The 12,929-nt window shown below is 38.3% G+C and overlaps 1 protein-coding gene across 4 annotated transcripts; it reads left to right on the plus strand.

Annotated features, from left to right (window-relative positions):
* Positions 1-5,939: 5,939 nt before the first annotated feature.
* thy1 (Thy-1 cell surface antigen) lies at positions 5,940-9,270 on the plus strand. Of its 4 annotated transcripts, none has more exons than XM_028467355.1 (4): positions 5,940-6,008; positions 7,263-7,306; positions 7,389-7,715; positions 8,902-9,270. In XM_028467355.1, exons 1-4 carry the CDS (start codon positions 5,995-5,997, stop codon positions 9,009-9,011), a joined length of 495 nt encoding a protein of 164 aa, XP_028323156.1. In that variant the 5' UTR covers positions 5,940-5,994; the 3' UTR covers positions 9,012-9,270. The 4 variants fall into 4 exon arrangements, with proteins under 4 accessions (XP_028323156.1, XP_028323155.1, XP_028323157.1 ...); XM_028467356.1 differs by lacking the exon at positions 8,902-9,270 and adding an exon at positions 6,264-6,353 and having other exon boundaries at positions 5,946-6,008; positions 7,389-7,848; XM_028467357.1 differs by lacking the exon at positions 8,902-9,270 and adding an exon at positions 6,264-6,344 and having other exon boundaries at positions 5,946-6,008; positions 7,389-7,848.
* The last annotated feature ends 3,659 nt before the right edge of the window (positions 9,271-12,929 follow it).

The following is a 12,929-nucleotide window of genomic DNA, read 5'->3' on the forward strand; positions in this document are numbered from 1 at the left end:
ATGTGCGCAAGAGCGTTGGTGTATGCGCGCAAGAGCGTTGGTGTATGTGCGCAAGAGCGTTGGTGTGCGTGCGCAAGAGGTTGGGTGTGTGTGCACAAGAGTGTTAGTGTGCGTGCACGAGAGTTGGTGTGTATGTACAAGAGTGTTGGTGTGTTGACGCGAGCGTGTGTGTATTTATATATATATGTTTGTGGTAAACATGGTGTAGTAGACTGTAGTACACTCACTGTGGTGGACGGCCATGCTGTTCTCCTTCCAGCTGCTGCCCTGGTAAACTCTACAGGTGTAGGTGTAGGGCTTCTCATCAGCCAGGGGGGCCCAGGTGAGCCGACACAGGTTGGGTTCCACCAGGCTCACGTTGCTCCTACGTCGGTCCTCAGTGGACACGTAGATGACGGCGTTGGGGTAGGTGCTGCCCACCAGCCTGCTGTCCTGTCGGTACTCACAGTATGGCCCGGGGGGCTGCTGGGTGGGGGGGAACTCACAGTCCACCCTCACGTTCCTCTCCAGGTACGTCAGACACGGGAACATCTGGGGACCTCTGGGAGAGAACAGGAACGTAGACACAGGGTTCACTGCAACACACACACACACACACACACACACACACACACACACACACACACACACACACACACACACACACACACACACACACACACACCAACAAAACATCTGTTTTTAACAATAATGACCAATCTGAGCATCAATGCAGTAAACAACAAAGGGTTTGTGTCTAGATTTCTGTTCTTTTGTGTGTTTTTAAAATATTTCTAATTTTATGTGTTGGTATCTTTTCTTTTTGGTTTTTTGGTAGAAGTTTAGTGTAATATTCTGATGTTTTTGTGGTTGTTTTGTGTATTTTTTTGTTGTCTTTTAATGTGTTTAGGTGTTATTTTCTGTGTTTATTGGAGGATAATTTTTTATATTTGCGTTGTCGTTTTATACAGTATATTCTGATAGTTTTATAGTAGTTTAGTGTATTTTTTCCAAGCTTTTGTGTTTTTTTTTTTGGTTATTCTGTGTAATTATGACATACTTTAGTTTATATTTGAATAAAATGTCTTGTATTTTGGAGTAATAATATAATATAATAATAATGCTATTTGTAGGGTGTATATTCCAGACTTTATTTAGTGTTTCTAAGATGATGAGTCAGCATAAAGGTGAGGTACATACTGTGTGTGGTCTGATGGCTGATCTTCATGTTGATGATGAGGAGGAGACACACGGTGATCATCAGCTGGAGCTCCATGTTCTCAGATCACTTAACATGGGACAGTGTGGGGCTGTGCACGGATGATTACACAGTATTAAACACAATAGTGCAGCACGCATCACACGCACGCGCACACGCAGGCTACGCCCCTGCAGAGTCAGACTGAAGCACTGCAGCAAAAACACACACACACACTACTGCGCACATTCCCCCTTTAACAGCCCAAACACACGCACTCACAGCTCTGACACACGCACACGCACACGTTACAGCGCTGAGAGAAACTCACCTGGTGTCAGATCTGTTTGTTTCTGGTCCTGATGCTGCGAGACGCTCTGCAGGACAGCATCAGCATCAGCTGAGGACACACACACACACACACACACACACACACACACACACACACACACACACACACACACACACACACACACACACACACGCACACACACACACACACACACGCACGCACGCACAGAGTGAACCTCTGATTAAGTTCAGATGAAAATGTCACAGAATAAAGTTGAAGACAGACTTTTTAGATGTAAAGGATCTCACCTTCATAAGCTCCTCCCACTGCCCTGTAGGACACTTTATTAAGGACACACACCTTCTCCTACTACACACTAACGCCCTCTGCAGGACAACAAATAGTTTGTAATCATTTTCACTTTCCCAGATTTGTTATTTTTAAACCAGTGGTTCTCAACCTTTTCAGCCCCGTGACCCCCAAAATAAAGGTCCCAGAGAGCGGGGACCCTCCAAAATAAAAGTCCCAGAGAGCGGGGACCCCCACTGTAGCTGAAGGTGGTTGAACACAGACATGAACATTGAAGGACAGTCATGTGGAGACAGGACCATCTATAAGGGGGAATAAAACAGACAGAAACAATTAGTTTAAACAGGCAAATACCTGTAATGGGCGTGACAAACTGTGAATGTGGTTAAATTGGCAAAAAAATAAACGTGAAATATGGTGGAGAGAGGTTAAAACTGGCCATAATGGGTCAACATATGTAATATTAGGTGGAAAAGTGGTGGAAAGTGTTAATAAGTGCTGAACATGTCTTGAAAGTGGAAAAAATGTGCAGAAAAGGCTTTTTCAGTTTGATGGAGAAGTGGCAGAAATGGATGTGTGCATTAGAAGGAGCAAAAATATGGCAAGAAAAAGTGATGAAAATGGGTTTAAAATATGTCGAGTTTGGTGTAGTTGCAGAAAAATGGTCAAAATTAGCGAAAATTGGCTCAAAATATTCAAAAAAATCTATCTATAGTTTCTTGAAGGCGTCTGGCGACCCCCTCCCAGTGTCTCGTGACCCAAAATTGCATCCTGGCCCCAAGGTTGAGCACGCCTGATTTAAAGAACAAATATGTGGTTTATAATTAAAATCTATAACTAATATCCAATATTAAAATATGAATTGTGTCTGATTAAAAAACAAACACATGATAAAAGTGTTCTTTATAAATATGCACACACACACAACGACACTATTGCGCACACACCAATACACGTTGGTTTTTTTTTAAAATAAAAAAATTAAAACCTGTGTTGCAAGAGGCTGGACACAATGCTTGTGCTGGGCGGACCCTGCCCCCCATGCCCCGCCCATAGCGATGGCCTGGTTGTCCTTGTTATTACTGTAACATTGTGTGTGGTCCTGGGAGACCGGCTCTGCTCTTCAGCAGATGTCCTACAAGGACGTATGGGCAGGATGGATGAGTAGAAACACAGGATGGATGAGTAGAAACACAGGATGGATGAGTAGAGAAACAGGATGGATGAGTAGAAACACAGGATGGATGAGTAGAAACACAGGATGGATGAGTAGAGAAACAGGATGGATGAGTAGAGAAACAGGATGGATGAGTAGAGACACAGGATGGATGAGTAGAAACACAGGATGGATGAGTAGAAACACAGGATGGATGAGTAGAAACACAGGATGGATGAGTAGAGACACAGGATGGATGAGTAGAAACACAGGATGGATGAGTAGAAACACAGGATGGATGAGTAGAGACACAGGATGGATGAGTAGAAACACAGGATGGATGAGTAGAAACACAGGATGGATGAGTAGAGACACAGGATGGATGAGTAGAGACACAGGATGGATGAGTAGAAACACAGGATGGATGAGTAGAGACACAGGATGGATGAACAGAAACACAGGATGGATGAGTAGAGACACAGGATGGATGAGTAGAGACAGGATGGATGAGTAGAGACACAGGATGGATGAGTAGAGACACAGGATGGATGAGTAGAGACAGGATGGATGAGTAGAGACACAGGATGGATGAGTAGAGACACAGGATGGATGAGTAGAAACACAGGATGGATGAGTAGAAACACAGGATGGATGAGTAGAGACACAGGATGGATGAGTAGAAACACAGGATGGATGAGTAGAGACACTGGATGGATGAGTAGAGACAGGATGGATGAGTAGAGACACAGGATGGATGAGTAGAAACACAGGATGGATGAGTAGAGACAGGATGGATGAGTAGAAACACAGGATGGATGAGTAGAGACACAGGATGGATGAGTAGAAACACAGGATGGATGAGTAGAGACAGGATGGATGAGTAGAGACACTGGATGGATGAGTAGAGACAGGATGGATGAGTAGAGACACAGGATGGATGAGTAGAAACACAGGATGGATGAGTAGAGACAGGATGGATGAGTAGAGACACAGGATGGATGAGTAGAAACACAGGATGGATGAGTAGAGACAGGATGGATGAGTAGAGGATTTCACCCAATGTCAAGCATTAATATCATGAATAAAGCTAGTGTTGCAGTTTTTATGTGAACACACTGTAACATACTGTACAATCATTCCCTTAAACACCTTCATAAACAAACAAAATGACCAGAAAACACATAACAGTGTAAATATCCCCAAATTACTCCAAAAACACTCAAAAAGAAAACAAAAATAACAGAATAATTTACAAAACGACAACTGAAATACACAAAAATTATTCTAAATAATGTTTTTCTTTAATATTATATAGTTGCTACATCTATTTTTGTTATTCTGTTGTATGTTTTTCAGCAATTTTCTATGTTTTTTGCAGTGATTTTGTGTATTCTCATGTAATTTTGTATGTTTTTACAGTCGTTACGTGTATTTCTATGTAATTTTGAATGTTTTGAGTCATTTTGTATATTTACCTGTAATTCTGTTCGTTTTTGGAGACGTTTTGTGTATTTTTATGTAATTCTTTATGATTTTGGAGTCGTTTTGTGTACCTTCTTATCATTTTGTATGTTTTTGGTGTGGTTTTGTGAATCTTTATGTAATTTTGAATTTTTTGAGTCATTTTGTATATTTTTGGAGTCATTTTGTGTAGATTTATGTAATGTTGAGTAATTTAGTATATTTTTTATATAATTTTGCATGTTTTAGGATTAATTATTGTGTAATTCAGTTATTGTTTTGTTTATTATGTTATTGTTTTTAGATTTTCTAGTATTTTTGTGTTTTTTGGGAGTCATTTCCTGCATTGTTTTATGTTAGTGGCCGTATAAAATTATACCAGGGGCCGTGTGTGGCCCCTGGGCCGGGAATTTAAAACAACATGCAACACATGTTCACTTAAAGAAATCCTAAAGAATTTCCAGTCATTGACAGTTTTGGGTTTCCTTACTTCCTGAAGACAAACTTGTCTGTTTAATACGGTGGCTGAGAAGCATAAAACACATTGTTTAGACCAAGAATGAAGCAAATGAGCTGCTCTGCAGTTTTAGTAACACAATTACAATGTGACTGACTGGTGGTGAGATTGACTTAATCCCTTTTCTAAACACTAAAGTCCTTACTGCAATAAATTAGGATTTAATGCAAGCACAGCAAGGTTGTTTAGTGTTTCCCTCAAGGACGTTTTGTTGTTTGCACAATCAAGGAGCAGAGCAGAAAGAACAACAATGTGTGTGTGTGTGTGTGTGTCACACGCTCATCATGTTTCCTGAGTTCATTCTTAAACACGTCCAATATTTTAGTAGGTGATGTGTTCAGACGTCAACCTGCAGCTATTGGCCTAATTTTATGTTACCTCCCACATAAATGTACAAAATGACAAAGAAAATATGCAAGACAACAGCAAAACTACACAAAATGACTCCAAAAACACACAAAAATAACAGAACCATAAACAAAACAATAACCCAAATACACAAAATTGAGAGAAAAATATGTAAAATCATAGAGAAACAGGCAAGAGGATAACAAAATACACAAAACAACACTAAAAACACACAAAAATTACAAAACAAAAACACTTTTTTTTAAAATGTAACCGGAATACACCAAATTGAGAGAATATCCAAAATCATAGCGAAACACACAAGAGGAATGCACTAACCAACATCAAAAACTCACAAAATTAACCAAACTATTGAAAAAAAAAGAAAGAAAAGAGAACCAAAAAACACAAAAATGACCCCAAAAAGTAAACACAACTACAGAAGGCTTTTGGTTTGAATCCTTTCTTCTTCTTCTAATAATGAGGTGATGTACAGCAGGTTTGATAATAAACTGTACCCCTCACTCACTCCTTCACCTGATCCTCTTTGTTGGTGTAAAAAGTGAAGGTAAATCAATGTGAGGGACGTCCTCTGATGTCCATTGGAGCAGGATGTCCTCCCCCCTCCCCTCTCTCTGCACCCCCACCCCCCCTTTCCTCAGATTCCTCCAGAAGCCCACCTCTACTGTATCACGGTGGCATCGCACTGCAGAGCACTGAGCATCAGGATCACAATGCATCAGAGCAGGTGAGATCGATTCATAAATTCATTCATTCATTATTCAGCAGCATTTAGCTCTGTGATGGACTCACTAATTCATTCATTCTGTAACTGTGAATGAAACGAGTCCCCCAGTGCTGCATTAGTCACTTATTATCCAGTTCTGTGTGTGTGTGTGTGTGTGTCAGGTTAAACACAGCGCTACGTCACTGTTGAAGTTTTGCAGCTGCTTTTATTGCAGCATAAACACTGAGGGTCAATATTGTGACTTTTTCTCTGCAGGTTTGCATCAGACCTGCAGAAATGTGGCGTCCATCTGTCGCCTTAGACGTTTCCTTTGATCTGTGCCTTTGATCTGCAGAGGTGTAAATAGTACTGATAAATGCTATACAAGTCGAACTATATTTGTGTATTTCTGTTGTTATTTTGTGCATTATACTGTTTTTTGTTGTTATTTCACATGTATTTTTCCCTAATTTTTTGCATGTTTTTGTTGTTTTGTCTTTTTTTAGTCATGATGTGTGATTTTATTGTCATTTTGTGTGTTTTGGGGTTTGTTTTGGGTTCAATTTCTCTCATTTTGTTCATTTTTGCCACGCTTTTTGTATTTTTCTGTCACTTTTTATATTTTGGAGCCATTTGTATATTTCTATTAATCTTTTTGTGTATTTTCATGTCATTCGGTAACAGACAAGTTAAATATGAACTTTATTTTTTTAAGACAAACCTTTCTTTGACGTTGCTTTTTGCTGAATAGGCATTGAGTTTCTTCTGTTCAAAAAAACATAAAGGTTGAAACTGGTTATAATTCATTGCAACATTTAAAAGGTTTCTGTTAGTTTTACAAAACTGATGCTGCTGTTTCTTGGAGATTGTGGGTCAAAACATACGAACAGTCAAGAAAAAAAAAACACAAAGTCCAAAAATGAGAACTAGAATAAAGCTGCCTTACAGTAAACATCTCTTGTAGAAACTTCATAATAAAGAGACCAAATCTACCACAATATTAATTAATTAATATTTTGATGTGATGCATTTGATTGTTGTCTGGTCATTTCATTTTTTATTTATTTATTTTTTGTAGTTTCACAATGTCCGTTGATCATAATAAAACCAAAAAATAATAATTTACTGTTGGGTGTACAACAGTTTCCTTCTTTTAAAACGTACTTAAGTACAAATTACTGATTTAGAAAAATACTCAAAAAAAGTACAAGTACCCATAAAAGTAACGTGAGTACTTGTAATCCATTACTTTCACCTCTGTTGTGTGTTTTGTAGGAAACTGGAGAAGCTTTTCTTGCTGACAACGATGCTCTTCTTTGGTGAGATTGTGTAACAAACTATTGACGTGTGTCAGGCTAGTTTTACCACAGGTCAAACCTGACCTTTTCCCGCTCCAACCAGGCACGGCGGCGGCTCAGAAGGTGATCCAGCTGCACTACTGCTCCATCGACCAGCACCACCTCAGGATGGACTGTAAGTACGCGCCCCCCGCTGAGTCAGCGGAAGTCTTCTGCAAATACACGCAGGGCGAGCGCCTCTTCGACACCACCGACCCCACGGAGGAGCAGCACGCCCCCTTCAAGACTCGCGCCAAGGTTCGCCTGTTCCCCGGAAACGTGTGCAGGCTGCTCTTCAAGAACCTCCCCAACGGAAGGTCCAACTTCACCTGCAACATCAAAGCAGCGGAGTCGGGCGCCACCGCCAGCAAAACCTCCGTGGTGGAGAAGAGTAAGCAGCAGCAACAACAGCAGCAACAACAACAGCAGCAACAGCAACAGCAACAGCAACAGCAACAGCAACAGCAGCAACAACACATGGGGGCTGCGATTCTCCACTCAGTCATCATAGGCAGAGTTTGAGATTCTTACCGGGGGGAGGGGGGCAAAGGACAAAATAGAATTAGATAAATAGACTTCAAGAGATTTATGTGAACCACAATGTGTGTATAACAAATACAACTAGAATATTTGCATTTCCTAAAGAAAGTTCAAGTGAAGATGTAGGTGCTGGCCTGCATAGCACTGTATTAGCTTAGCATTAGCATTAACATTAACATAGCATTAACATTAGAAATGGCTAACATTAGCATTAACCTAGCATTAGCATAGCATTAATTAGCATTAGCCTTGCATTAGCTTTAACACTAACATAGCATCTACATCACATTAGCATTAACTAGCATTAGCATTAATCTAGCATTAGCCTTACATTAGCATTCACATAGAATTAGCTTAGCATTAACATTAGTTAGAATTAGTAAGCTTTAGCATTAGTAAGCTTTAGCATTAGCATTAAAGATAGCAATATTTTATCTTTAACACTAACATAGCATTAGCATTAACTAGCATTAGCATTAACATAGAACTAGCTTAGCATTAGCATTAACATAGAATTAACTTAGCATTAACATTAGTTAGCATTGGCTAGCTTTAGCATTAGCCTCGGATTAGCATTATTTAGCATTAGCACTGACCTAGCATTAGCACTAACCTAGCATTAGCATTTGCCTAGCTATAACATTAACCTAGCTTTAGCAGATGTCATGCATTAGCATTAATCTAGCATTAGCACTGACCTAGCATTAATGTTTGCCTAGCAATAGCATGATCCTTGCAGCTCCGCCCTGATTTCTTCTTACTTTTTTATTTCTGTGAGGCTGAACCGTGTCATTAAAAATCACCATTTTTAAATTAATGTTGTAAATTCATGATAAAATCATTTTTGCTGCAGTACCATAACATGAACTGCTGGGTGCAGTGTCGCTTCACCATTTACACATATATACTGTATATACAAACAAAATATTTGTGTGTAAATATATACATAATTTTTTCTTCTTTCTGTTATTGCAATTAAATAAATAAAAATATATGTATATATTTGTACATTATGTGCATTCTTTTTGTGTGTGCAGAGCTGCTGCTGCCCTGCTCTGGGTGGAGTGTCCTGTTTCAGAGCTGCAGTGGCCCCCTCCTCCTCCTCCTCCTCCTGCTGACCTTCACCACACTTCTGACGCTGCTGTGAAGTGAAGGCGTCATGCTGTGTTTGTTAGCCCTGCATCATCATCATCATCACCATCACTGGCCTCTAACGCTGCTCGACTCCTCCAAGGTTGTGCACGTGCACAAAGCACAATAGGTGAACATAACGTGTATGTTTGTATGTTTTCATCTACTACTGCAATAAACAATCAGTCAGATCAATATCCAAATGCATGAGCATGAAACCGTCTAAAATCTAAAGTCTAGAACCATTTAACCAGCTATCCTCTACGGAAGCGTATTGCATTCACTTGAAAAAAAAAACCATCTGTTTATTCTGAATGATTTAACTTATTTGGTTTGTTTTTTGAGGCTATTTGTTTTTTTGGACAAATTTTTTTCTGTTTTTCGTGCTAATTTTTTCACTTGTTTTTTTTTTTTTTTTTCTGAGCTTAGAGAGCATTTTATAAGAAAGCATATTGCATTAATTTGAGAGAAAAAGAAAAAAAAGAATTTTGAATAATTGATTATTTTGTTTGTTTTGTGGGCTATATTTTAGTTTTTTTGGAGTATTTTTTTTTTTTATGTTTTTTGACAAATTTTTTCCGTTTTTTATGCTAATTGTATTCTGCTTTTCGTACAAATTTTTTCCTCTGTTTTTCAGTCTAATTTTTTTTTTAAGCATTTGTATGGAAACTTATTGCATTCACTTGAAAAATTTTTCTGACTAATTCATTGTTTGTTTTGCGGGCTTTTTATTTTTTTTCAGTTTTTCGGATAATATTTTTTCCAGTTTTTTGTGCTTTTTTTGTGTTAACTTTCCCCTTGTTTTTTTCTGAGCTTAGAGGTTCATTAGAAACAACAGATGCATTTATTTCTTTAATGAGAACAAACATGGCCGGCTTGTTTTAATTTGATAAAAAAGTACTTTCAACTTGGTTTAAGACACTGATAGTTCTATCTTTAAGCTATTATTGATGCCATTATAATTAGTCTATGGAATTTACACAGTTGTTCAGAAGGAAAGAACATTCAGATCTGAGCAACATAGTCAGACAGTTATGACATATGACATATACAAATGATGCATTTGAAGTGTATTCAGGCTGATACGTGTTTACTCATAAAGAGAACTGCTGAGAATACTGGATCTGCACGGTGTGTGCACAGTTGAAGCATGCAGCAAGGAGTCTCCATAGGATGGATGTTCTTGCAAAATTTCCAACTATCTCCGTAATTCTGGGGAACAAAATAGCACGAAAAACAGAAAAAGCAAATCCAAAAAACAGAAAAAAGTTACCCTGAAAAACAAAAACATTTACTCTGAAAAACTGAAAAAAAAAAAGAATTGACCGAAAAACAGACAAAACTTACTCCGAAAAACAGAAGAAAAAAAAGTCTGAAAAACAAACAATCAAAAAAATCATTCTGAAATGTTTTTTGTGTTTTTTTTTTTTCCAAGTGCATGCAATACGCGGCGTCCTCCTACTACTAATAATGTGATTAATGAATGATTTCATGATGTTATCCAAAGACGCGTGTGTGTGTGTGTGTGTCTGCAGTGGGATTAGTGCTGAGTAGTGCATCTGAAATGTGTCCCCATTGGCTGGTCTTGGCTGCGTCTCAATGAGTGCAGATAGCAGCGACCTTGTGTCACCGTATTGGAAAAGTGTGTTACCATCGGAAAGCGATTAATAACAAGGACGGTGGGCAGAGGTTTGATATGGAGCAAACATAGGCAACTTTTATCACAGCGAGAGGACAGCCAACAAACCATTGATCTGATCCGACCCCCACATTGTGTAGCTGTCCTCTCCTTTCTATGTGACTTTTCTGCTCGTTTTGTGTGTTTTTTTGGAGTGTTTTTGTTGTCCTTTTGTGTAGTTTTGATGTCCTTTTTTATTGTTCCATAATTTTCTGGACATTTATTGGTGTATTTGTATGTAATTTTTTGTCCTTTTGTGTATTTCTCTCTAATTTTATGTGTTTTTGTCATAATTTTGTGTATTTTTGCAGTTTTTTGTTTTGCTTTTCCTGTTGTGTATTATTTTAGTCCACTTTCATATTTTGTTGTTCTTTTGTGTAATTGTTTCTACTTTTTTGTAATTTTCTGGACATTATTTGTGCTGTTAAGTATTTTTGTGTTATATTTGGTGTCGTTTGTGTATTTTTCTGTGATTTTGTTGTCCTTTGTGTAGTTTTGTGTTACTTTTGTTGTCCTTTTGAGTATTTTTCTCTGATTTAATGTGCTTTTGTCATCATTTTGTGTATTTTTGCTCTTTTTTGTTGTTCTTTTCCTTTTGTGTGTTATTGTTGTCCACTTGAATATTTTTATTGTTCTTTTGTGTAATTTTTGGTCACCTTTTGTGTAGTTTTCTGTAACTTTTGGACGTTATTTGTGCTTTTATATATTTTTGTGTTATATTTGGTGTCTTTTGTGTATCTTTCTCTATTTGTGGATGTTTTTGTAGTCTGTTTAGTATTCTTGTCCTTTTGTGTGTTTTTCTTATATTTTTGGGTATTTTTTTCTGTTATTTTGTAATTTTGTTTTTTGTGTATGTTTGTTTTTTTTATTTTCAGCTTGTGTTTACTTTGGGGTGGGGGGCTCCCTAAATGACAGAGCTCTGTTGCTTATGTCTGCTCCAGCCTATGGATCAGTGAATGCATGAGCACTAATGCATGCATTAGCATTAGCATTTCCAGCCTTGTATGAAGTCCCTCTGATATATCCGTTAAAGTCAGTGTTTGCCTTTCCACTCGTGCCTCTGTTACACGAGGCTTGCAGAGCTGTAGGTCCGCCTCCACCACAGTGACGAAGCTTTACTGTAATATTTAAACCACTTATGCTTTAGGATGCAATCTTGATCATTTCTAGTAACGTACTGAATGTAGCCATGTTGGTGGTATGTAGCAAAAAAAGCACAATGACATAACTGCACTGAGATGAACTGTTATTCTACGTACTGTATATCGACAATAAATTCACTTGGAATTAAGAGACAGAGACAATCCTCACAAGTTTATTTATTACTTATCTTTTAGTCTGGTCTGTTTGGGGGGTTTTAAAGAGGGATGGTGCAAATACAATCATGACATTTTGCTCACTGGAGCCAATTCTCAATGGGGACGCCGTATTGGACATTTCAAAATAGCGGCCACCCAAAAACAGGTGTTTCTGTTACTAGTAGGGCTCATACCTGTCAAGTTTTGAATTTGAAAATATGGGAAATTTTCTGGTACCTGCTACGAGCCGTCGCACCACCCCAACCAAGCTCCAGTATCCCTTATATTTTAAGACAAGTGTACAGGAAATCTAAAATAGCCACTTGTCAACCACTTACTAAATACAATACAACGTGATTGGAATGTTTTCTGACATTGAAATGCTGTGAACATTCCTACTATAGGGCTGGGCGATATGGACTGAACTCATATTTCAATATATTTTCTCAAAATGGTGATATTCAATATAAATCCACCAATGTTGATAAGTGATTTGTTTTTGATTCACGCTAGCTCAATTTTGATAACCGTGAGTCCCGTTCTCCAGCAGTAATCCAATAAAGTGGCCTTTTTTTTTAATTATTAACTCTTTTTATTGGAAGCAGTTTCACAGGTAATAATACAACACTGTGCAATGCAGAAGAAAAGAGAGAGAGAAAAAAGAGAACTTCCTTTCTTTTTTATTTTTTCCCACCCCAAATCTCTTCTTCCCCCCACCCTCCCTTAACACCCCTAGGAGAGCAGTTATCAGTGCATTAAGTGGCCTTTTAACTAGCAGAGTATTCAACTTCTCCAAGTTGGATTAAATTCCGTGTAAACGTTCCAAAGTATCCTCCTGCTTACTTTTGAGTTTGTTCGTCACATCAGTCTGAGTGTAGAGAGCCCTGCTCCATCCATCAGAAATGACTGGCAGCCTTCCCAAAACACCTGCCAACGTAATACGGACTTTGCAATTGGT

Source organism: Gouania willdenowi, chromosome 14, assembly GCF_900634775.1.
Source record: "Gouania willdenowi chromosome 14, fGouWil2.1, whole genome shotgun sequence".
NCBI classification, from domain to species: domain Eukaryota; kingdom Metazoa; phylum Chordata; class Actinopteri; order Blenniiformes; family Gobiesocidae; genus Gouania; species Gouania willdenowi.

Bases quoted from the DNA above. Each gene is read 5' to 3' on its own strand.
- thy1 (XM_028467354.1), top strand. The intron at 7,307-7,388 runs GTGAGATTGTGT...CGCTCCAACCAG, and splicing joins GACAACGATGCTCTTCTTTG to GCACGGCGGCGGCTCAGAAG.